Consider the following 23,843-nt stretch of genomic DNA (forward strand, 5'->3'; position numbering starts at 1 on the left):
TCTTGAGATTCATGGAATTGTTTAGGTTGGAAAGAATCTTAAGATCATCTAGTTCCAACCGCCCTGTCGTAGCAGGGACACCTCACACTAGACCAGACTGTTCAAAGTCCCATCCAGCCTGGCCCTGAACACTACCAGGGATGGGGCACTTACCACTTCTTTAGGCAACCTGTTTCAGTGCCCCACCACCCTCACTTTCTATGTAAATAGTCTACATATAAAGCAGATAAAGATATCAAAGAATGAAGGTGGTCTATGACACATTTCTCCAATTAGACACGGTATGTGTACTGAACTGGATAGGCTGACCTAATCCTATTGCTAACAGGCATACCTCTCAGTGCAGAGTAAACTGCTTTGAGGAAGAATTGAGGAACATACATTCAACATCTTGTGTTTAAAAAATTCCTGACATACTTGCATGTTGGAGGTCAAGCTTCTTGCTTAGCACATTTAGATGTTTACTATAGCTGCACAGACTAAAATATACAGAGCCCAAATTATTTAAAACACACACATTTCCACAACTGCCACACTGTGGCCAATCCTATATTATAGTTTGTAGAAACAGCTACAGCACTCGGCACTGTGGAGTTGGAGGTCTTTAACGCAAATGCTACAATCTGGCTTTGTTATCTGAGAAGACACTGAAGAAAGGGTATGAATTCCACTAAGGCAGTGCTACTCACACAAGCGTCCTGGGTTCAGCTGTAACAGTCATTTTTCTCCTTCCTAGCAGCTGGTGCAGTGCTGTGTTTTGGCTTTAGTCTGAGAACAACACTGACAACACACCGATGTTTTAGTTGTTGCTAAGGAATATTTTCCTTTACCCCAATCAAGGACTTGTCAGTCTCATGCTCTGCCAGTGAGGAGGGGCACAAGAAGCCAGGAGGAAGCAGAGACAGGACACCTGACCCAAACTAGCCAAAGGGGTATTCCATACCACAGCACATCATGCCCAGTGTATAAACTCAGGGAGGGAGACACCCGGAAGGCCCAAATTGCTGCTCAGGTCGGGCTGGGTATCGGTCGGCAGGTGGTGAGCTATTGTATTGTGCATCACTTGCGCTTATTGTCAGTTTTTCCCCCCCTTCCCTTTTTAGTTTTATATCCTCTCCCCTTGTTACTTCCCTTATCATTATTAGTGGTAGTAGCAGTAGTTTTGTATTATAGTTACTGGACTGGGCTTATCTCAACCCGTGGGGTTTACATTCTTCTGTTTCTCCTCCCCATCCCGCCCAGAGGAGGGGAGGGGAAAGGAGTGAGCGATCAGCTGCGTGGTTCTGAGTTACTGGCTGGGCTTAAACCACAAGAAGAAGTCTTGAGAAGTACAAACTAGGTGGAGAAATTGAACAACTTTCACAACAAGTTTTACTTCTCTTTTTCAGTTTTACCATTGACATTTAGGTTGAAATAATTCCTAGTTAAGAGAAATAGCAAGCGATGCAGTAATCACTGTAACGAAGACATGGGGAGAGTCTGGATCTTGCAGGACTAACGTACTCCTGGGAGACAGGTATGTTTACAGCCAAGGACAGCCTCTCAATGGCTTGAGGATCATTTCATTAAGTTGAATGTGTATGGCCTTTATAACTCTGATTAGCTGCAGGAGCTGTTGACTACTTCACTGTGGAAACAGAAAAGCAATTACCTTTGATTTCAGAAGTCCTTTTCCTAAATTCAGGCTTTGGATCAACTTCACTTACCAGAAGAACTTGTGAACTATTTTGGAACACAAATACCTTCCTAGAGCTGCCAGAATCTATCAAAGCTGGCAAGGTTAGAAGACCAAGAAACTCGATCTGGAGTTCTAATCATTTCAATAGTTACCAATTTATTTTTATATAAAAAAAATTGTAGCAATGTAGAATACAGCAATATCTTCTGGTTCCACACAGGCAGGTTGTGAACATTCCAAGCAATGTGTACATTTGGGAAGGAGACTAGACAAGAGAATTGACCAAAATGTTACTGAACACAGGAATATTTTTTAAAAAGGTTAAAAATTAGATATCAATAGTGTCTTCTTAATATTGCTTTCATTACTGAAGACTGAAAAAACACTTGACTTTACAGATAGGGTTAAAAAATGGGGTGAAGAGGAGGGGGGGGAAAAAAAGGCTGCTACAACACTGCCATACAGTCAAAAAAAAAATCATACTTCAATATTTGCATACTTGATAGCAGCATTCTCCCACTGAACCATGTGAAAACACAGGAAGAAAACATCAAAGCAAATGAAAAAGAAAAAAAAAATAAAATAAAAAGGCAGTTATCCATCAGTATTCAAAAACCTAGAATAAAGTCACTAAGTAGATGAACACTTATTGAGAATTAATCAATATCTACATTCTCAGCTGTTTCCCATTCTGCTCCAATAAAAATGTGAAGTTGAATGTCAGCTTCGCATGTTTTATTTTTGGCCGATTTGAGTTTTTCCAGTTCACAGTTCACTGCATGCTTGGAATAGAGAGGGTCATTATAAATCCTTCTACACAACGAACTTTAAGTAGACAGCTGAAAATAAAAGGTACTACTTGTAAACACACAAAAAAATACAAGCTTTTTTTGTTTCAAGTGAGCACTGGTTCCAGATAGATTATCTTCGGTATCTACCTCTTTCACCTCTGTCTCTGTCCCGGTCACAAATCCTCTCTCTCTCCCTTTCCCGATCACGGCCTCTGTCACGTTCTCTGTCTCTTCTGTTATCTCTAGGACGGTCCCGTTCCCGCTCTCGGTCCCTCTCCCGAGGCCTGCTCCTCCGTCCACTGACAACTGCTTGTGTGCGGCGAAGAAAGTCATCTACTCTCATGTCGTAGTCGTGCTGTGATGAAAGGACAGCTCTGTTTATTTTCTTTCCCAGGTTAAAATCCCCTCCTTGCCTTATCCATAAGATTGGCTGTAACTCTTGGGGAGGAAAAAATTATGTCCAGCATTCAGGGGAAGTTCAGGTTGGATATAAGGAAGAAGTTCTTTACTGTGAGGGTGGTGAGGCACTGGAACAGGTTGCCCAAAGAAGTGGTAAATGCTCCATCCCTGGCAGCATTCAAGGCCAGGTTGGACAGGGCCTCGGGCTACACGGTCTAGTGTGAGGTGTCCCTGCCTATGGCAGAAGGGTTGGAACTAAATGATCTTAAGGTCCTTTCCAACCAAAACTATTCTATGATTCTATGATCCATAAGCACAAGTTTCTTCTTTCATCTTCAGGGTAGCACCATGTGTGTGCTTCCACTGTGCAGATGCTGGGGTTCAAGAGACCCGAAAGCTAAGCAGCCTTCAAAGCCAGCTAACAGAAATTACTGAACAATCTGCCGGTTTATGTGTCTAAAAAGTTATAAAACACATACTTTTCTGCTGATAATTTGTTCTGCATGAGTGCAAGCAATGTTGCAGGCAAGTCCTTATTCACACTGGGCTTCAGCATGAAAAGTTTCAGAGCTAGACGGCCAGAAGCCATTTTAAGCACACATCTCAGTGCAAGAGTATGTTCTGAGTATTCTGCACTTACACATCACTTGTGAGAGAGAGGCTTTTCAAAGATGCTGGAAGTCTCTAGTCAATCTTAATAACTGATCTTTCCAAGGAAAACTAAGACAGGTCTTAAAAATGCAGTTTATCAAAATCAACAAATCTCAGGTTTGGCCACATCTGTACCCCAAATTCATGCTCTGGCCTGCAGACTCATGTCACCCTCTGTCTCTGTGGACACTTACTACTCGTTTGTCTCTGTATCTTGCTTCATGTGGTACAGGATGATGTCCTGAGTATGGAGGGTGAGCTTGAGGTGGAGGTGCATGGTGCTGATAGTAAGGGTGGTGTGGTGGCTGCTCCATACCTGGATACGGTGGCTACAAGAAAGTTACGGGAAGTTTGTTGAGTATTTCAAAACAAAGAATGCACACACAGCTAAGCCCTGGGAATTAAGAGCAGAAGCTAATTTCATTCAGGTGGAAAACATGACACCTAAATATATCTGATCACAGCTTCCTAAATGAACAGTAAACTATTTTACATTAAGTTGCGTGATTTACTACTTCTCTACCATTTCTTTTTTAGAAGCTTGGACAAAACCCTTCCCAACCCCCAAACATGCCCTTTCCATGATACTGTACATAAAAACTTTGCTACTTAAATGTTGGTTGTTGGTTTATGGGATTTTTTTTTAATCTATGCATATGGAATGTGAATTTTGTCCAAATCAGCAAGCTCTGACAGAAATAAGTCTTTTCAGTGCCAGTCCTTTTAACTATATTCCTATTTTAAATGAACAAACTTACTCTGCAAGACAAATTATATGACAAAATGTTAGCAGATCTTTTTTCTTCTAAACAAGATGTCTCTTGGCTATTCTCTCCCATTTCTTCAATCAGCAAGGCCTTTCTTTCCCACATTACCGAAGCATCTTTGTTTGCATTATTGTCACAAAGGAAGTAGGTGGAAGTGCTGGATTTTAGGATGACTATTTTAGGATAACAGCATGCAGAATGGGGGAGAAGGGAGAGGAGGGAAAAAAAAAAAAAGAGAAAAAAAAGGGGAGTTTCTGGAGGCTTAGCTGTGTTTGAAAAAACATCTTCCTCCCAGTCTGACAACTTTGTTCACTTCCTTCAGTTACAACAAGAGAGCTGTGTTTCAGCTGAGAAAAATGAGAAGCTGTAGTGGCATCTCTACATCTGGCACCGCCTTTTGCTCGTTCACAGTATACACAAAAGCCAAAAGACTCATTACAATTATCCAAAATCAGGACACTCGGGGCCAGAATTTCTAAATATAATCAAAGTGACTAGTTACAATGACTACTCCTCTTGACATGATGGTGAAACCAAAGCTGTACAAATGAACTGTCAGTTGATTTCCATGTATGAAGCTGTAGATATGTGCACTCATACACACGCTCATCTGGCTGGGAAAAAAAGTGCATTTCAGTGGAGGCTGCAATACAGCAAGACTTATTTTGATTACAGTGCGCAGCAGTACATTCTGCTACTTTCCTGCATGCTTCACTGCCACAGCCAAAAGCAAGCTACTGCACAACACTAGAGCACGCCAGCCCGTTCCATGAGCCTCTGCAGCAAGCCCACCACTTTGATGTATTTGCTGTTTAAGAGAGAGCCAATTGCAATGAATATTTATCAGAATACAAAATTTCATGACGCCCTCTTGTGTAGGCTACAGGAGGGTTCTGCTATTTCCTCATAATTTTTAGTTTCCTGCAGGTTCAAAGCATGTCAGACTCCTGCTCCTGTACTGCTCGATTGCTAAGTATACTACAAAATACTTGATGGAAATAATTTTTCCCCTCAAAATTTTACATAGTTACAGCAAAGATACATTTCAGGAAAAAGGAAGAGTTGAGCACACACTGAATATGCTGGGCTCCTCTAGAGAGGAACAAAAAAAAATCCATGTTCAGAGAAAAACTGAATTCAACAAGACACAAACCATTCCTTGCCATGGCGGTGGTGGTCCCATGTTGTGGAATTCCCTCACGTAATCATTGTAGGACTAAAATGAAAGAAAGTAATATTAACAGTTGTGATGAGTGTTCTTTGGAAGTGCAGAAAGCTGAATATAAAAAGTTCCCCAAAAGTCTGCATGCACCAACTTACCCCGTTTAAAAATACATCTCGTCGAACTCCTGAAAATCGTCTGTTGGGAATAAAAATTTGTAGAACTAAATGCAATTTATCCGTACAGACAAGGTACCAGGGCACAAAATGAAGAACATGAACACACCTTACCTGTCTACTTCGGGATATCTGGGATCCTTTATATACCCTGTTCAAACATCAAGCAGTATTAATTCAATTTACCATCTCAAGTTAACAGTCTTAAAAAACATTCTCATTAGAAACTGTCCTTTCATTCTGTGCCATTTATGAAGTTGTGTCTACCTGCCATTACCTTCGCTTTCACATTACCTCTCAAAAACTTAAAACTTCTTGTAGACAGCACAGAAAAATAGTATAATGTAGTAACACAAAAATGATATACCCACGGGAACTTGCCCACAGCACAAATAAACATGCAAGGGGTTATCTGTGTAAATAAAACTTGAATTTTAGTCAAATGAATTAAGAATGCACAAAATTCAAAGGGTACTGTCCCTTGGCAGTTAGCACATGGCTGTTACTAGCTACTAACTGTGCATTCAGGAGAACATGTTCATCAGGGCAACTCTTAAGGCCAGTTTCCTAATAGGTTTTGTATACAATGTTACACAGAAAATACAAAACCTAAAAAACCATCTGAAAAAGCCCCACAGGGCAAAGAATTCTTAGAGCTTCAGTAAATCTCAGGAAGTAAACTTTAAAGAGCTCGGTAATATGGTGCATGCTTACGCTAGTAAAATTATGCTTCAAGCTTCATTATTTCCAAAAAAATTTGTTCTATACTCTAAAACAATGGTGTTGGAAAGCCAGGGAGCAGCAACAACACTCTTTTTGCATCAAAGAACATGGCTTTGCAGTCAAGCCGGACAGATAAAGGCAGGTTCTCAAGAAATATTTAGAAATTTACTACTGAAGTGATGGAATATGAACAGTAATAGCAGCGAAGCACGATTTGGTAAAGTGACAATTTCATAATAATTCTTGTCTGAAGGAAAAAAATCTGCAATATTAACAGTGTTGTTGCTACAAACACTTCTTTCTGGAAAACAACAAAATTCCTTTCTCAAACTCATCATTAGACCCTCTTATAAAGTGCTGTGAAACTTCTCCCTCCCTTCCTTGTCAAGCTTGTAAATAAATTCCCTCTGAAAACATAACCGAATGTGTACCACCATCTCTGAAGAGAGGCTGCTTGTCAGGCAACCTCAGCTGACTTTCCCAGCTGGCAATTGCTGATAAGCATTTTAATTTGACAATTAGTGCATTGACAAGTAGGTCAAACCACTTCTTGTGCCAGTACTAACAAAGCGCTTGAGCAGGTAATTCACAATGTACACAATTCTGAGGCTCGTAAAAGGGCTCAGCTAGATTAACTCAGCGCGCTCTCTCAAACCAGTGAAACAGTATCACTGACTTCTGTGAGAGGTGCGTTAAACCATCAGGCAGCACTTGGGACAAATCCCATTTTTATATCCCAGCCATATCAATATTTTACTTCTGAATTAAAGAGAATACACTAAAAGAGAAAACATTTGTGAATTGGTGCACACAAATCTTCAGAGTAAGATATTAACCTGGTCTTTGGTGAAACTCAGGGGGATAGTCAATCCTTGGTTTCTTTCTGCTGTTATGAATATCATAATCTTCTGGTCGACGCCTACACAAATTAGATATCAAAGATTAAACAAGGTTGCTTGAGCACTCGCCTACAGCAGAATACCTCACAGGAATAGCTTGAGCTGCCCATGATCTCAATTTAAACATTCTGAGCTCCATCTGCTTCAAAACATTCTACAGCTTAAATTTAACTTGAATAATTGGGAACAACAGTCCAATTAAACACCTTCCACTGTTACTTTCTGGCTACAGGAGCTTTGGTAGTTAAGGAAGGAACTCTACCCAACTGCACCTCTGCATCAAACAAAGGGTAACAAATTTCTCTAAAACAAACTCAGACTTAGGCTTTAACATCGCACTTTCCACATTACATTTTGAAACAACCTATTGGATAACAAAAGAATTTACAGAACTACAGTGAAAATAGATGGCAAGACATATCATTACAGTCAGAAGGCAGGGACATTGCTGTATTCGATAGCTATGAAGAATTCTATGAAAAGTCTATTTCCATAACATATTTATAAATAAAATTGTGCATGCTTTATGAAATTGCTTCTTTCACTGTAGCTTTTCTAACTGGTAGACCAATGATATTATTTCTAACAATTTCTGTTCTAAGCAATGTACCAGCAATGCAGGGGTGCCTTTTACAAAAAGTTTAAGAACACTTAGGCTTCCTAATAATTAAATTAATTGGGGCTCCTTTCTATACAAACAGCTCTTTTACAGAAGAAATGTTATCTTTAAGAACTTCACCCTCAGGGAGGAAGCTTAATTATAAACCAGTTACGTTCCAGTTGCTGTTATGTTTAATAAAGAAACTGGCTGCTAATTTTGCTCCACCAAAGTACACAGACATTAATGGAAGACTCCAATGCTAACATAACAGTGTTTTTAAGCACAAAGCAGCTACAAATCCATTCCCTTCCCACCCCCAGCAATATAATTCCTTATGACAAAAAATTAACACTTTCTTAAATCACTTAATTACTGTGCAACTTGCTCACTGAGTAACAAACTCATGTAGCTTTTAGTTTTAGAGAATCATTTCTCCTCCCCCTTCCCCACTTCAATCTTTAAAGCCCACCACACCCAGTTACTAAGCTTTTTAAAATGAAAGCAGATTCTTTACTATGAGCAAAAAGCCCAAAAACCAAAGCAGTTGCATCTAACAGCAAAATCAGATCAAGGAAAATAAAAGCTGGTGTAAAGAATAAACATACCGCTTTCTTGTAGTTTTGAGAGTGCATTTACGACCGGTATAAAATATGATAGAAACAGTTCATATAGTAGTCCAACTACTGACTTTAAGCTGTAAGCCACATACATAAATGGAGGCCCTGGCAGGCTTGAGAAGGTGTGGTGGTGTTATATGTATAGTTTGCAGTCCATTGCAAAACCTTCACTTGTATATACTTTATTGCACTGGAAACCTCTTAGCTTAACTTCAAAAGCCATCTTGGTGTTCAGTCCTTTAAAGCCAAAAATAGGGGGTGCTGCCAGGTTTCCTCCTACCTACTCGTTACAGTGTCCTTTTTTTAAGCTCAAGGAAATGGGGACTCTTGTTGGGTATCTGTACCTACCACAGCATGTTTCCACAAAGAGGAAACTTAACCAAAGGTTTCAGCCCAAACCATACATCAGTCTGTATGCAAAGTGGCTACACGGGGGAAAAGGTGTTTGGCAGAAGGGCTAATATCAGTTCTTTGCAAAGACTTCTCCAATTCTGTAACAAGTTATCCCCCCTTTTTTCTGGAAAATGATGTTAAGTTCATATAGCAGTGATCAATAACCATGTCGATCCTCTAAAAATACTTAAAGTCCACAGGTACTGCCAGCATCTGGAAAGGTTGTATATACAGACACAGCAACAGCCATTCTTTTTGGTTTGTTGCCGGGTCTCCAAGGGCCACTTGATCCCTTTTGGAAAGAACCTACTGTTTTCAGAAGCTCAGCAAGATGTGTGAATTCAGTGGTTACATGTTAGAGAATATTTGGCAATGGGGTTAACACATCACGGAGACACAATTTGAAACAGTCCCAATAACGCTCCTCTTGAATATCAAAATAACTTAAAATATTTTATCCTCAAAATGAGGCGGCATCTTCTGCAAAATTCTAAGTGATCCTTATAAAAGTCCCATATTTGATAAGGCTTATCCAGAGACATACCTGAAAGAAAAGGCTTTTACAAGATATTAACACATTTTTGGCATATAAATATTTCCTTCTCTCCATCTAGCCTGCACTTTATCCATCCAAGCCTACCTACAGCTAGCATTACATGTTGCATTATCTCAATAAATAATCTAGTCTAAACTAGACAGCATTTTAAGAGCTTTTTTTCTGCAAAAGCAAAGATCCCCATTTTCCTCTTGAAAAATGACAGACCGGGGAACCATGCGAAATCCTCAATGAAGCCACAGACTTGTCCATGCAGCTTGATTTGAGGATTTTCTCTCTTCTTTATCGCAGGGAAAGCTTTGACGAATCATATTCCTCCATCACGTTATTCTGATACATGTGCCTATTATCAGTCCAAAGAACGTTTCTAACCTTCCCACGTCCCGAACGGGGTCTCGACGGGATGGGCGTCCTCTTGATCGGGGTTGTGAGTGCATTCTTCTCTTGTGCCTCATTTTATGAATGACTTGATACAAGTCAATACTTTCATCAGGAGGGAAGAGAAGACAAAGTTGGGTTCCACATTCCGGCTCAATTTCCTAGAATTAGTTAGAAGTTCAGTAGTCGTTTATAAACTGAAGTAATGACTCTCCCCAAATATATTAACAACATATATATAAAAAAAAAACCAAACCAACAACCAAACCCAAAATCACGAAACAAGAACAAAACACTTTGAAGAGATTTCAGTATCACCAGGCAGAGCAAATTTCACTTACATTACCTTTCACTCTTTAGGGACTACTTAGAATTTTCATAAAATATTCCAACACTTGGGTCAACCGTATCTTCCCATGAGACATATAGGCCACACTACTCTTTCGCTACAAAATCAGAGCATTGTTTTTCATAACCAAAGAAAATAATCACCTATTACAGAAAGAAAAGCGACACATGCAGGGAAGAAAAAAATCCATCCCAGCTTCACATATAAAGCCGTGGCCAGATGAAGTTGACTATTACCAGTCAAAAGTAAGTTCTTCAGTGTATGATAGACAGGTCCATGAAAATATCAGCTCAATGCTTGACATCAGTCAGAACAAGCAGATCTTGTGTTCAAGGTAATTAGGAAGGTAACACTGAATGAGGAAGTCATCATACCACACTGAAAGTCCATGTTCCATGGACTCCACACCTGAAATACTGAGTGGAGTTCTGACCCCTGCATCTCAAAAAAACAGGAATAGCAGAAATGGAAGAGCTTCAAAGCAGTGCAGCAAGGATAACTGAATGAGCACAATTCCATGCAATGACTGAGCAGGTCAGGTCTCTCCAGCCTAGAGTAGGAGTACACAGGGCATGGGGGACACGATGGACACAACGGGAGCATATGACACCACTAGTTGTTTGGAGGAGAGAATGACAGAAATCAACTTGTTGACTCCCTCTTCCAGTACAAGAACTTGAGGCGATCAGATGAAACTAACAGGAGTCAGTTGCAAAACAATCCAAAAAAGCAGGCCTGCAGAAGGTCCCAAAGGACGTCATAAATGCAAGCAGCTCAGTGTACACATCCTCATAAGAAAAATCCATTCAAGGTTACATAAAATGTAAATGGATAAGCAACCACCACTTCAGAAAATAACCAGAGTTGAAAAGCAGGGAGAGCAACCATCACACAATGCTTGCCTAGTGCCTAACAGCACAGCAATTTTATGAAAAATGATGAAACCCATATCAAGATTGCAACTCTGTAGTGAAATGGGCAAAACATTAAAATAATGTATTTCCTTCACCATTTAACAGAAACAAAGTTAACTAAAATCCCCCCTTTTTTTTTTCAAGTTCACACTACATTATAAACAAGACCAAAAATATCATTTTACTTCTCCTACCCAACAAAGTGAATGCGTCTATAGGCAAAATAATGCACAGAATCTACATTTTCCATACAGTATGGGGATTGTGCAACTACCATCTTGCTTTCTTGTAAGAAAGCAGAACCTGTTATTTTATTCAAGGCTGGGTTACTTGATGACAGCAGCAACATACCTGCATTCTGGTATGTCTGACAAGACAAAGAGCCACCCCGCTTAAAATTTACTCAGCATATACTTTATAATGGTAGAGTCTATGCTCTAAGCAATTCAGTATGTAAAAAATAATGCAATGCAGAACATAGCTGGAAAAACCAGAACTTGTTCTTACAAACTGATGCTATATAGGTTTGCACACTATACAATGCAAGGCACATTACACTTCAAATCCAAAACATGACATAGTTTTGAAGCATCAAACACTATTACTCACAAATATGACAACAGAATTGGCACCCTATTGTTTTCTGTCTCCTTCTTCCACAGCAACATTAGAAATAAGCAGAGTACTTTTGTCACAGTACTCTACTGCAAGCAGAAACTGACCTAGGAAGATTCCAAAACTTCTGTACATACAAAGCTGAAAGCAAGCACTAGACCATGAAAGTTAAAGAAAAAAAGAATTGACAGACCTGTCCATCACGTCCAATCTTTACTGGCTTATGTTCATTCCAAGGATTGGTCAGGTGAGCAGACTTAGTGAACGGCAATTCACGCCTAAATATGCAAGTGGCATCATTTATAGTGTTGCCTCCATTTTTCATTAAAAAAAATTAAAAATGAATACAGGAAGACATTACATACAAATAATCCTGTTGCCCTTTGCACTGTCAGGTCTCAAAATGAATATATTAGTATGTATGAAGTATCACTAACTGAAGATTTCACTCTTATTCCAGTATTACCTAGTCCACACTATGACAGGCTATCTTACTGAGGAAATTTTTGTCTTTGTACAGTCTCACCATCTGAATACACTGAACAGTCTCTATGTGAGGTTGTAGCTCATGGTACCCATGGAAATAAATCCCTGAGCATCTGACCTAACCATAAAGCCAGAAGTGCTTTGTGCTGGAGGTGGGAGTCAGTAGCTTCCAGAGGATCTTTCCAACCTAGGTTTTTCCTCTAATTTGAAGTCTCGCTGTCCCTGTATTTAGTCTTTCTGGCAGCCCAAAGCGCTTGTACAACCATGCAATGTATCTCAAAGGACTGATACAGCTCTTTTTCTAAAGAGAGGTTTAAAATCTTTTCTGTAAGACATACTCAGTTAAGTCCGTGAACATACTGCTCAGCACCTATGCATTATGCAAAAAGATCTGTACTATTTTTGTTATTTTAGAGCAGCAACATTTTCTCTGTTCAGTTAGATGCCAAAATGTCAGACGAAGACAAATCTGTCCTTACAGGATTTTTTTCCCCTTTTATCCACAGCTGTCTATTCAAGTGTGCAGTTTTTACTCCAAGACTACAGAATACAGTTTTCTGGTTTCAGTGCAAGAGATCAGTGAAGGAACACAATCAATTGTTAAAAATCTTTAATTTATTGCCTACATTAAAAATAAATTTCTATCGTGTATGTCAGGTACATGATAGAGTCCTAAGCTCAGTAACATGGAGGATTTGGGGAGACTGGAGGACAGATCTCTGGCTGAATCAAGTTTTCGAAAGGATGGTGTCACCACTGGAGTTTTACACATAAAAGGTACTATAAAGCTTTGTTACTAAACATAACGTAAATCAACAATTATTTACCTGCAAATCCAGTCAATTTTAAAGACACCTCCCAACATTTTTGCATTCATTCCTGCAGGCAGCACCCAGTGTATAGGTGATCCTCCATGATGGGACTCTGAAGAGAGTCTTGCAAATCCTAAAGGATTTCACATGAATTGTAACAAAGACACAACATAAAAGCTGCTGCACATAAAACTTAATTTCACTTACCTTTATAATAGCTCACTTTCCCTTACCTTGGAATTTGCCACTCTCTCTTACAGAAAAAATCAAAATAACACTCCTTGCTGATCTAAATGCAGCATTAAGCTTCTTTTCATTCACTGGAAGTGTCGACCATACTCCCTAAAACAAAACAACCCCCATCCCACCACCAAAATATAAGAGTTCATCTCCAGTGACTTAGCTACATATATAGAAGTATATAATGCAGATGAGGGAAACAAGACCAAACTAGTGTTCTGGAATAGAAGATAATGGAAAGAGAAAGATAACGCTAAATTCAGTTTATTTCAGAAAATATTTTTAACCTGCCCTGTGATGAAACTTTTAAAAGATCAGCTTTTCAATTTTTATTTTTTTTGAACACTGCAGATGCATTTAGACCATCTAGAAGGTTTCATTTGTAATTATGATGATGGACAGATATACGAAAACCTTTGGTTTTAGTGTTTTTAATGCATGTTTTAAGTAACTTTGGCAGGTCATCTATTATATCATATGCACAAATGATGAAAAACCAGCAACATATATACCAAAAGGTGGGCAGGCAGAGTTCAGTAACCTTAGCATGACAGATTTGTGGAGGACAGCTTGCAGACTTTCAAACTCTTAGTGTAAGGGCAGAAACATGAAAGACACCAGACCAACAGTTTAAACTGGCAAGACAACTCAAAACAGTTTGCTCAGTCTCTCACATAACTTCCACCTTTTCCCTTTCACCAGCCATCATGTAGCCATGCACAATAACCCAAATTTGTTTTAAGATACCAACTGAGCTGAGCTATAGAATACCAGTTTGATGCATTACTTCTGAGCAAGATCAGTTCCCCAATAGATTCTCTGGACAAACTCAGAGGAGAAGCTTATGCTGGCTTAGTATGTTTAAACTTCAGCCTCATAATACGATCTAGGATCTACTAAAAAAAATGTTCCACCCCTTCCTTTTTTATTGAAGATATGTTCTCATGTCCTACTCCATGCCCAGGTTAGTGCTTGCCTGACTCCCAGAATTCATTAGGGTTACCAGAGAACTACTTGGGTTTTTTAATTTCCCAATAGTTTTCAACCAGATTTATATTGCTTTAAGCTACTTGTGAAGTCCTACTGTGAATTAGAACAACTTATTACATTGACACCACAAAAGCCAGTTCTGTGAGAGTGCAGTGGGAAAGCACTGATGTCTACACACTTGAGACACAAAGCATCCACTCAAAGAACTTTAGGAACAAGGATATTGTTGCAGTCCCAAGTATGAATTAGACCCAGGAAGGATATGCTTCTTGAAAGAGCAAAAGCATATACCAGTCAGAATGGTGTTAACTGCACAGATCAGACCCAAAGCTGGGGCTGAGGGAGAAGTAGGGGGAGCCAAACCTGACCAGGAATTTTAGATTCATTTCATTGTTTTAATGCTATTCTATTTTAGAAAAATCTTCATTAATAGAAACACCTATGCTGCGTATATTGTATAACTGCAAATCAGCTATTTTCTTTTACGAGCTGTTCCAAGTAACACATGCAAATACAAAACCACTCGAGTGGCCTAGTGCCATTCCTCAGCAGCAGAGGTCCAGTACACTGGAACCCCTTCCACAGAACTCCCTTACGCCAGCACTGCCAAGGCACGTGTTTCTACAATAAGGCTTCAGATCCCTGAATCAACTGATAAAAAAAAGTTACTATTATAGCATTAGATGAAAGTCAGAACAATGTTCTGAACCTCCTCACAGTATAATGATATGAACATAAGATGCCGATGAAAGGGAGAAAATACCATCACAGCACTCCCAATGGAGGGAAGCTTAGGATGTTACCAAACAGATCTTGAGGCCCCTTTTTTACCTTACTCTTATCAAGATAAGTGACTGATGGTCTAGAAATATTTCTGGATTACAGTGGAAGCAGAATAGCTACCCTTGAAGAATCAAGGGACAGCAGCTTTCATCCTTGCCTCTACCCAGATGGAGAAAAGAATACATCTATCTATATGCTTTCCTATAGTAACATGGGTGTGTTTGAAAATAGACAAAGTGATCTGTCGGAAGAAAATTCAACATACCTTTGCTTTAGCAAGTGATACGTTTTCATGGTTATTACTCTTGATAAGAAAGAATCTTGCATCTTGGAGAATGTATTTAAGTTTACTTGTTTGGTCTGAAAAAACAAAGCGTCAAATAAGCTGAGCTGTAAATACCTAGAGTTGTCAAAAATGTTGTTGAGTCAGATAGTTGTTTGTTTCTTTTAAAATACACTGTATCCCACCCAGTTACTACCTGTGTATTATCACAGTCAACCACCCAACTTGAAGTCTAAGCTGTAGAGCACAAGATGCCAGGGGAAACCAAATCAAAACTAGAACTTAAATATTGAGGTAAAGAGAAAATAAAGTAAAATCAGCATGATTCAGTGATGCTCCGATATACAGGCCTTAATTTCCTTGCTTAAGAATGTTTGGTCAAATACTGGGTAATATTCATATCAGCATGAGTTTCCTAATAGAGAATGCTGCAATGTTCCTCTTGTCAGATGTAAGCACTTTGTTTTTTGCTTTGCCATCTTTGTAAGGAGCAAAATGACTCAACTTTTTGCATATCGCTTTCAACATATGCAAAAGTAGCTCAACATTCACTTGTTATGCTTAGAACAATTATGTGCTCAAACTGATTTATATCGGAACATTACTACTTACAGGGAATTTAATGAACAGAGACAATGGCTTGCTATGTGGCATGCATTAAAAATTCAAATTTAAATGATACCTTTTTGGACAGCACGAACGGAAGATGATAATTTCTCATGCTTCTTTTCTGAACCTGTGTTTAGCCAAAGTACATTTGTTCAGATTGAGCCTTAATAGAGATAATATACAATTTCTACAGCCTTGTCACATACAATTTTCATTCATGACAAATTATGCTTTCTGGCGCGCACCCACACACACAAAAAATACTATTCAATGTGCACGAGTGTTTTGTTTTGTTTTTTGATTTGGTTTTGGGTTGTTTGGTTTGGGTTTGGTTTTTTAAAATAGTATTTGAACAGTTTCCTACTCAGAAAACTAGTCACTGAATCATCATCTTCCAAGTTTAAAAAAAAAGTGAAAATTCCACTTAAGCAACAGAATAGCATTAAAGTAACAAGAAAGCCTACTTCCCCCCAAAGGTATCCACACACAACATGCCAGAAGTCAATACCAAATTATACAAAGCTACATAGCCCATGTATCTCTATAGCCAGTTACATTATTTTAGATTACACATTAAGATTTGATGCAAGTCAGGATGACAAGTAATAAAAGGAAAGAATACCTGCATACGATTCTGATGCAGAACTTCCACTTCTGTCAAAAACAATTGGAGAGATACCTCTAGCTCTCTTCCTCTCCTTCTTTTTCTCATCTAAAAAAACCCGTAACAAATAAAGGCAGTATTTTAAACATCAAGTGGCTGGCAAAATTGAGATTAAAAGTACTGAGACAGGAAAATAACATCCATGATAGTGAAGTTGGCATTTGACTTGCATGTGAAATTGTGGTTGCTGCTGCAAAAGTATCACACACAAAAGAAGCTAATGCTGATTTCTTAAGTTTTTCATTCATTGAAGGAAAAGAAACTCCAAAACTCTCGTAATTCTGTGCAAAGTTTAGAGGCAGAATTCATCTCCTAGTTGTTTTAGTAAGGGTAGTTTAGCTCTTCAGCCAAATTTGCAACACAGAGCACAAACTGTGTTGAGACAGTGATATGAGCTCATTTGCTTAGAGCTCAACAAAAAGGCAAGAGGTACGAAAACAAAACACTGTGGCGCACAGGCAATTACTTCCACTCCTAAAAGTGTTATGTTATACTACAGAGCTTTTTAGAACAGTTACTACAGCTTCACTTGTGTTTAGGTTACATCTTTCTGTTCTCTAATTCCAAACAGCAGAGCTGAGCTAAAAAAGGCACTATGTTAAGCCGGATGACCACCTGTGGAGACTTCAGACAAGGAAGATACATAAGAGGAATCTTAACAGGATTGCAAGCTGTTTTCTTATAAAACCATCAACAAAAACCAAAACAAAACAGAAACAGCCAAACTCAACATTATATACACCATTAACACTTCACATGTGTAAGTTAACACCAGTTATAATATACAACTGCAAAGCACCTGTTTCTAGCTTCTGCTTAAAACATTTCCTCTAAGTTTGCCCTAGCAGCTAATAATTTCAACTTAGGTTTAGATTTCCTAGGCTGAAGGCAGCTACTATTTAAGATTAAACGATCTTTCCCTGGGGAGACGGTGCTTTTAGTACACCAGTCTACCTGGTCACTCATCTAGATGAATACAGAACAGTTCAACACCAACTTAAAATGAATCTTATGGGAACCTAAGCCATTAGATACCTAAGAAAATACCACTTCTGACATTTCAAAACATTGAACAGCCAGGCCAAAGCAGTCAATAACACTGAGTCCTCAGCATGGTAATCCTGATACTCACAAGTTTTGGTGTAAGGAAATACCATTTCCAGACTGTTTTTTTCCTTGCCTACAATATTTCATAATTAGTATCTTACTGACTTGAGCTATCGAAGACTTACTTTTGCCACAGTCAGGAAGTGGTTATTTTTAAAAGCAGCTAAATGTTCAATGGCAAGGTTATTTCAGATTCACATGCTAGATGTTACCTACCTGATGCATCTGAACCAGACCCAGATCTGACTGACCCATCTGTGAAAGAGGCAGATTCGGAATCGGAATCGCTGGCTTCGCTTCGCGTGTCGTAGTCATTTCCTTCCTTCTGATCTCTCTCATCCTGTTCATACTCTTCTTCATCCTCCTCCCCATCTTCTTCTACCTCTTCATCCTCCTCCCCTTCATCGTCTTCCTCTTCTTCCATTCCTTCCTCCTCATTCTCTGTATTGCCTTGTTCAGAGGAACCACTACTGCCAGTCTCATGATCTGAACAATATTCCTCAGAGTTCACCTCTTCTTTAGAAGAATGGCTGGATCTGCTTGGTCTTCTATCCACATCATGCCTGATTCTCTGATGTTTAAAGAAAAAGTGAATCAGCAGTCATATAACATTGTCAGGATGCACACACAGTGCTAAGAGAATGTGCCTTATAAGTCTCATATAATTGCTTTATTTATAAGGCAGCAAGAATATTTAATACCTCTGAACCATCTGGTGTAGAAGACTTTGCCCTTCTGTCAATATCCCTCTTCCTCAAGCAAGGTTTTTCTGGTTGTCCTTTATAAGGTTCCCTGGAACTGCTTGACATGCGTGTCTTTCGATCACCATCTGGACGCTTGTTTCTATCAGACCTCTGATACTCCTCATTCTTGTATTCTGATATTGGTTTTCCTTTCGTACTCACTATTCTCTTGTTATTGCTAACTGATGAACTAGGAGGCTTTGGCATCATCTGCCTTGATGAATGCACAGAAGGCTTTTGTCTCTTGTTTTCAGCATTTTCCATCCTGTCGGTTTTTCTTTTTGATCCTTTAATAGAAAGATATAAGTTCAATGTTAACCAGTGTATCAAACAAAAACCTGTGCAGAGGCTCCTACTTTCTCTACTTTGGGTAATTACCCTGTTGCAGTCATAGGTAGCATCTTCCAGTTGTGGGCTTTGCAATAACACTCAAAACTGCTTGTCAGGAACAGCTCATGTTCTAAACCATACATTTTACTTTAAAAGATAAATCCTTCAGGCTGTGGTAGGCGATTTCTAAATGTTATATATGTGAATGCTGAATTAAATGCTTGTGGGATTGACCTAAAGCCAAAACAAAAACTGACCTGGAACCAGACTTTGGGAACCCCTTGGCCCTATTTCCATTTCACTTCGCTGAACCAAAAAAGACAGCCATTTTCTGAGAGCAAATGAATTCACAACAAGCCAGACTAAGCAGCTGCTTTTGAAACAAAAGGAAACCTAGTTAGCTGTTTGCCTGGAAGGTCAGGTGAAAAACCAGATGTACATGAACTAAAGACTTCTGGAGCTCTTTCATTTTTTGAATCAGGTTATAAGAGCTGCTACTTCAAAGACTTTAACCATAATAAGGCAGACTCTTTTTACCCTTTACGTTTCTGCACAATATCCACTACCTACCCTTTTTCTCACTTTTATCTTGCTCACTGTCGGGGTTATACAACTCATCATCTTGGTCTGGAGCATCAGTCAAAATGTCATCCAGAACATTGAGTTCACCATCTGGGAGGGGGGAAAAAAAAAAAAGGTAGTTAAAAAACACCCTATAACAAGTCTGGGTATTTATACTACAGTAGAACTAGCATTTACAAACCCAAACATTTTCTTTAGGGTTTCAGATCTGCCACAAGGCAAAAATTTATGTCTCCTTGATTTACTTCTTGATTTATTTCCACAATTTCAGTTAGAAGAATCAAGCAAAGCCAATAAAAGAATTAAAATACGTCACAGGATGCATTTAGGCCTCTGAATAAGGTCCAATTTGGCTCCTCATGGCACACAAGCTTTGCAGGAGAGCTGACCTACAAATGAAAGCTTAACAAAAAAGCCTGTAAAAAATTTGAGAAAAAGGAGACCGGGAGAGAGTCTGAGTGCCAAAAGCAAAGAGGAGGGACCTCTCTCCTCAAAATCCTTAAGAACTTGCACCTTAAATTATCTCCCCTCCTGCCCTCCTATTCTTGTTGTCTTTGCTATGTTAGGAGGGTGAGTTTTGTGGTGCACCTCCAAGTAAAAAAACCACAACAGGGCAAGTTAACAACAAGAACATACAACTAATTTACCTTAATCAAAAGGGCAAAAGTTTAAGAAGATAAGCAGAAATAGTTAAAAGCAGTAAATCGCCACGCTTGGTCACACAAGTTTTAAAATTTATCACTCTTTCCGACTGTTTCACTTTGCCTGAAGCCAAAGGGGATAGATGGCAATTCTGGTAGAAGGAGGATTCACCAGCTTTTAAGACAGCAGATCTATATTTCAAGCACCTAAAAAATAGTAGTGAGCTAAGCCTAAGCATGCAAAGGGAAAAATAATAAAAAAGGTATTTCTTTTGGAAGCTCACATTTCTTTTCCTGAAATTTGGAATTCTTCATTCTTTTCACTTTATATTACTATGATTGATTCTATTTACTGTGTTTGGGGAAAAGAAAGCAGAGCAAACGCCAAGGATTCAGCTAGCTGACAGTATCTGTAGGAGACATACTGTACAACGTTATAAAGCAATAGGTAAGGACTCCTATACTGTATACTCCAGACTCTGGCAATTTGTTTATCTCAAAATCTTGAGCTGTGTCACAAGAGAAAAAGATGCAATCCACACCACAAAAAAAAGTGTTATAATTGTATCACTACTATATACTACTGAATGTCAAGTCAGCATGTGTGCTAGCTGTCTTGCTGGCATCTCTCCACACTTCCTATGGCAGGCGAATGCAGAAGCGGTCCCTGAGCTGCACAGCTGCTGTAGCTGATGCAAAGCAGGTGGTGCAGAGAGGTGCATCAGGCCTTTCCCTGGCAGTTTACAGTTAGAGGGCATTTAAGCATCCCATGAAGCTGCACAGTAACTCTTGGAAACAGTCCTTTATGTTTGCAGATACCTATATATTCACAGCAAACATTCTTGCTGTTACCAAGAGATATACAAGAGTCAGATTCATGGCTGTGCAACTGCTAAACATGGGCTGTGATTTCCTGGCTTGCATTCAGCTTCCCCGCAGAAGACTGGGTAAGCTCAGAGAACAAGATTTTTTTCCTGGACACTAATGAAAAAGAGGTGCACTAGGCTTAGAATATTAAAACATATCACCAATCTCAGATCACACATATTGAACCTGAGCTTTGTTTCCCTTTCGGTGAGGCAACTGCATTTGACCTAGCTACTGCAGTAGCATTCAGAGGTGCTAGAAGACTCACATATCAGCTGGTTCAGAAATAAATGAGAAAGAAAATTTAATAGAATAAGCAAGTCTGACATGACATATACTCTCTCATAAATCCCTCCCAGGTTAGGTGGGCCCGATTTATAGTTGGAACCATAAACAAGTACGGAAAAGACGGGAGCAGGATGAGTTCTGCCCCCCATCCCCTTCTGTAGATACTTCCATCCAATTCATTTTAAAATAAACTTTCAGATTTATTTAGCAGCCTGGTGATGCAAAAAGGACAATCTGAACACACAATTCCCATCTCTCACTTGCATCAGGTATACTGCTCAACCGCCTTCCACAAGATGATGCCACTCACTGAACTGCCCCTGTTAGCATTCAACCCAATGAGCTGAATTATCTCAGACAGACAAGAGAAGCATCAGGGAACGCACAAGAAAATAAACAAAGAAACTGGTAGAGGACAGATTTCTTACAATTAATCACTGCTCAAGGGGGAAGGTCTAAATAACTTCTTTTTATTAAAGACACTTGCACCGGGGGTCTCCTACAACTCATCTTGGCTTGGGTGTATCGGAACCTTCCATGAACAAATTTAACTCATCCAAAACAACACTGAAGTAACTTGGGGAGGCCACTTTTCCTCTGCTGGCCATGAGCATTAGATCTATTCAAGGAAGGATCCAAGCAAAAACGTAATCTGCAAACAGAAGAGGTAAGACTAAGCAATTTCAGACTAAAAGGGTATGTGAAATTTATTTCCACTGTTTTAAGCAGTGACATAGCATTTCTCTTCCAAAAAGGAGCATAAAAATAATGATGCATTTACAGCACAAATGTGCATTAACACCTGTTATTCAGTCAGAATCATCCCCTTCATAGGACAGAAAATTAAAAACAAGTTAAAATACAAACCATAAAAATATTTCTTGTCTGCTACTCATAACTTGACCACTCCCAGTGATTTAAAACAAGAAAACCCAAAATCAAACCAACAAAAAAAAACCCCTCCAAAGAATAAAAGATTCAAGCCCATCTGGATAAGTGATTCTATGAGCAGAAATTTATAGGTGACAACAGCAAATATTTCAATTTCACTGCTCATCCATGGTGGCAGCTCACATCTGTTTCAACAGAAACTGATCGTATCCTACCCCACCAGTCTTACAATAATACTGCTAACAGTCAAGCACGACAAATAATTTTACTTAGCAGTTCTAACAAAATCTAGTGTGAATTTTCCGTGGGATCTAGTTTCACAATAAGTATTAGAGATAGCAAGCCTTCACTACTCCGACAAAGACATTTTACAGACATCTATCCTGCAAAAACTTTAAGTATGTTCCATAGAAAAAACCAAGCAAATCACACCACCACGGTGATCCTTTACCTTTTTTGCAGCACTGCTATTACCTGCACTAACCACCAAACAGCAATCTTTCACAAGTAAACTTTATGTTTAATTCTTAAACGGACAATTTTGTGAGGACTGACTCATAGAACCTCACAGTCCACACATGTGGATCACTGCAGCTTCTGTGCATGGTGACAGGCAGTTATGAGAGTTGAAAACATACGTTACCCTGTCTGATTCCTTTAATTCAAACTTATTTATCCACAGTGCTCAGGAAGCATAACTGACTGCAAAAAGCCAAACAAAAATCACAAAAAAATATATATATGCCAACGTCAGCTTCTGCTTGTTAAAGTAACTGCATCCCCCAGCAGCAAACCGGCAAAAAATACGGCCAGGGATCTAAACAGAAGCAAAAACAAAGAGCAAATACTTCCTACGAGAAGAAACCAGCAGTAACTTGCTGCCATTAATGTCAAGCTTACGGCCCACGAACTTATTCCTACGCCCGTGTCTCAAGTCACCTTGTCCTGGGCCCACTGCAGCCAGGGCACCACATTACAGCATGACGACCCGTCCTCCCTCCTCCGGCACCGCGGCGCCCAACAGGGACCGCTTCCCTACACGCCACATCTCAAGAACACAAGAATCCTCCTCGAAGAATGCCTCCCGGCCCCGCCACCCCTTCGCTCTCCTCACGGACGTCTCCCAGGGTGAAGGCCGAGCAACCGAGCGGGCCCGGAGAAAGGAGGAACGGCTTAACGAGGAGAGTGCCGCTGCCCCCGACCCGCTCTCCCTCTCCGGCACCTCGCCACAGCCCGGACCCCTAGCACCGGTACCTTTTTCCTCCCGGCTATCAGCCGCCATCCCGACGCCGCCGAGCGCCTAAGATGGAGGCTCCCTCTTCCTGCACGTAACGATTCCCCCTTCCCAGCGTGCACCGCCTTGTTTACGCTCGGCACGTCACGGGGCCGGAACGGGCGGTGCGAGGGCGCGCGTATAAAGCGTCCGGCGCGGGGCGCCCTTGCTGCGGTGGTGGCCGGGGGGCCGTGCGGTGTTCCCGGCGTCGGGAGCAGGGGTTCCTACCCTCCCCGAGCGAGGAGAGCCCTCTTCTGCCCGCGTTCCTGCTCTGTTCTTACAGCCCGGTGGGGTGCTGGGGTCCTGCGTTGGTTCTTCGGTGGGGCAGAGCAGCCGTGGCTTGCCTCAGTGTTGTGTGCTTTTGTTCTCGCGTTTCCTTTGGCTGTTAAATGCTTGGGGTTTTTTTCTCCTCATGTAAAATATATATTTTTTTAATAGTATTTTTTTTTTCTTTCCTTGCACCTGGTGATGTTCGGTTTAGTTTGTAGTGTGTGTCTTCAAATAGGAAACAGCTGCCCTTTATCAATCCAAATATACATATATATTTAAAGACATTTGGGATTAAAGCATGCTTCCTTATCCTAG

General features: G+C 39.9%; 1 protein-coding gene across 3 annotated transcripts; it reads right to left on the minus strand.

The window, feature by feature from the left end:
* Positions 1 to 1,353: 1,353 nt before the first annotated feature.
* YTHDC1 (YTH domain containing 1) lies at positions 1,354 to 23,398 on the minus strand. Of its 3 annotated transcripts, XM_030492953.2 has the most exons (17): positions 23,240 to 23,398; positions 19,287 to 19,388; positions 18,345 to 18,673; positions 17,860 to 18,214; positions 16,495 to 16,584; positions 15,946 to 15,999; positions 15,246 to 15,340; positions 13,201 to 13,309; positions 12,983 to 13,100; positions 11,863 to 11,947; positions 9,786 to 9,952; positions 7,184 to 7,266; positions 5,739 to 5,775; positions 5,607 to 5,646; positions 5,440 to 5,502; positions 3,714 to 3,848; positions 1,354 to 2,824 (listed from the first exon to the last, which is right to left on the minus strand). In XM_030492953.2, exons 1-17 carry the CDS (start codon positions 23,265 to 23,267, stop codon positions 2,600 to 2,602), a joined length of 2,115 nt encoding a protein of 704 aa, XP_030348813.1. In that variant the 5' UTR covers positions 23,268 to 23,398; the 3' UTR covers positions 1,354 to 2,599. The 3 variants fall into 3 exon arrangements, with proteins under 3 accessions (XP_030348813.1, XP_030348815.1, XP_030348814.1); XM_030492955.2 differs by lacking the exon at positions 3,714 to 3,848; XM_030492954.2 differs by lacking the exon at positions 15,946 to 15,999 and having other exon boundaries at positions 1,886 to 2,824; positions 23,240 to 23,356.
* Between the last annotated feature and the right edge of the window lie 445 nt (positions 23,399 to 23,843).

The sequence above is a fragment of the Strigops habroptila genome, chromosome 7 (genome assembly GCF_004027225.2).
Source record: "Strigops habroptila isolate Jane chromosome 7, bStrHab1.2.pri, whole genome shotgun sequence".
Classification (NCBI taxonomy): domain Eukaryota; kingdom Metazoa; phylum Chordata; class Aves; order Psittaciformes; family Psittacidae; genus Strigops; species Strigops habroptila.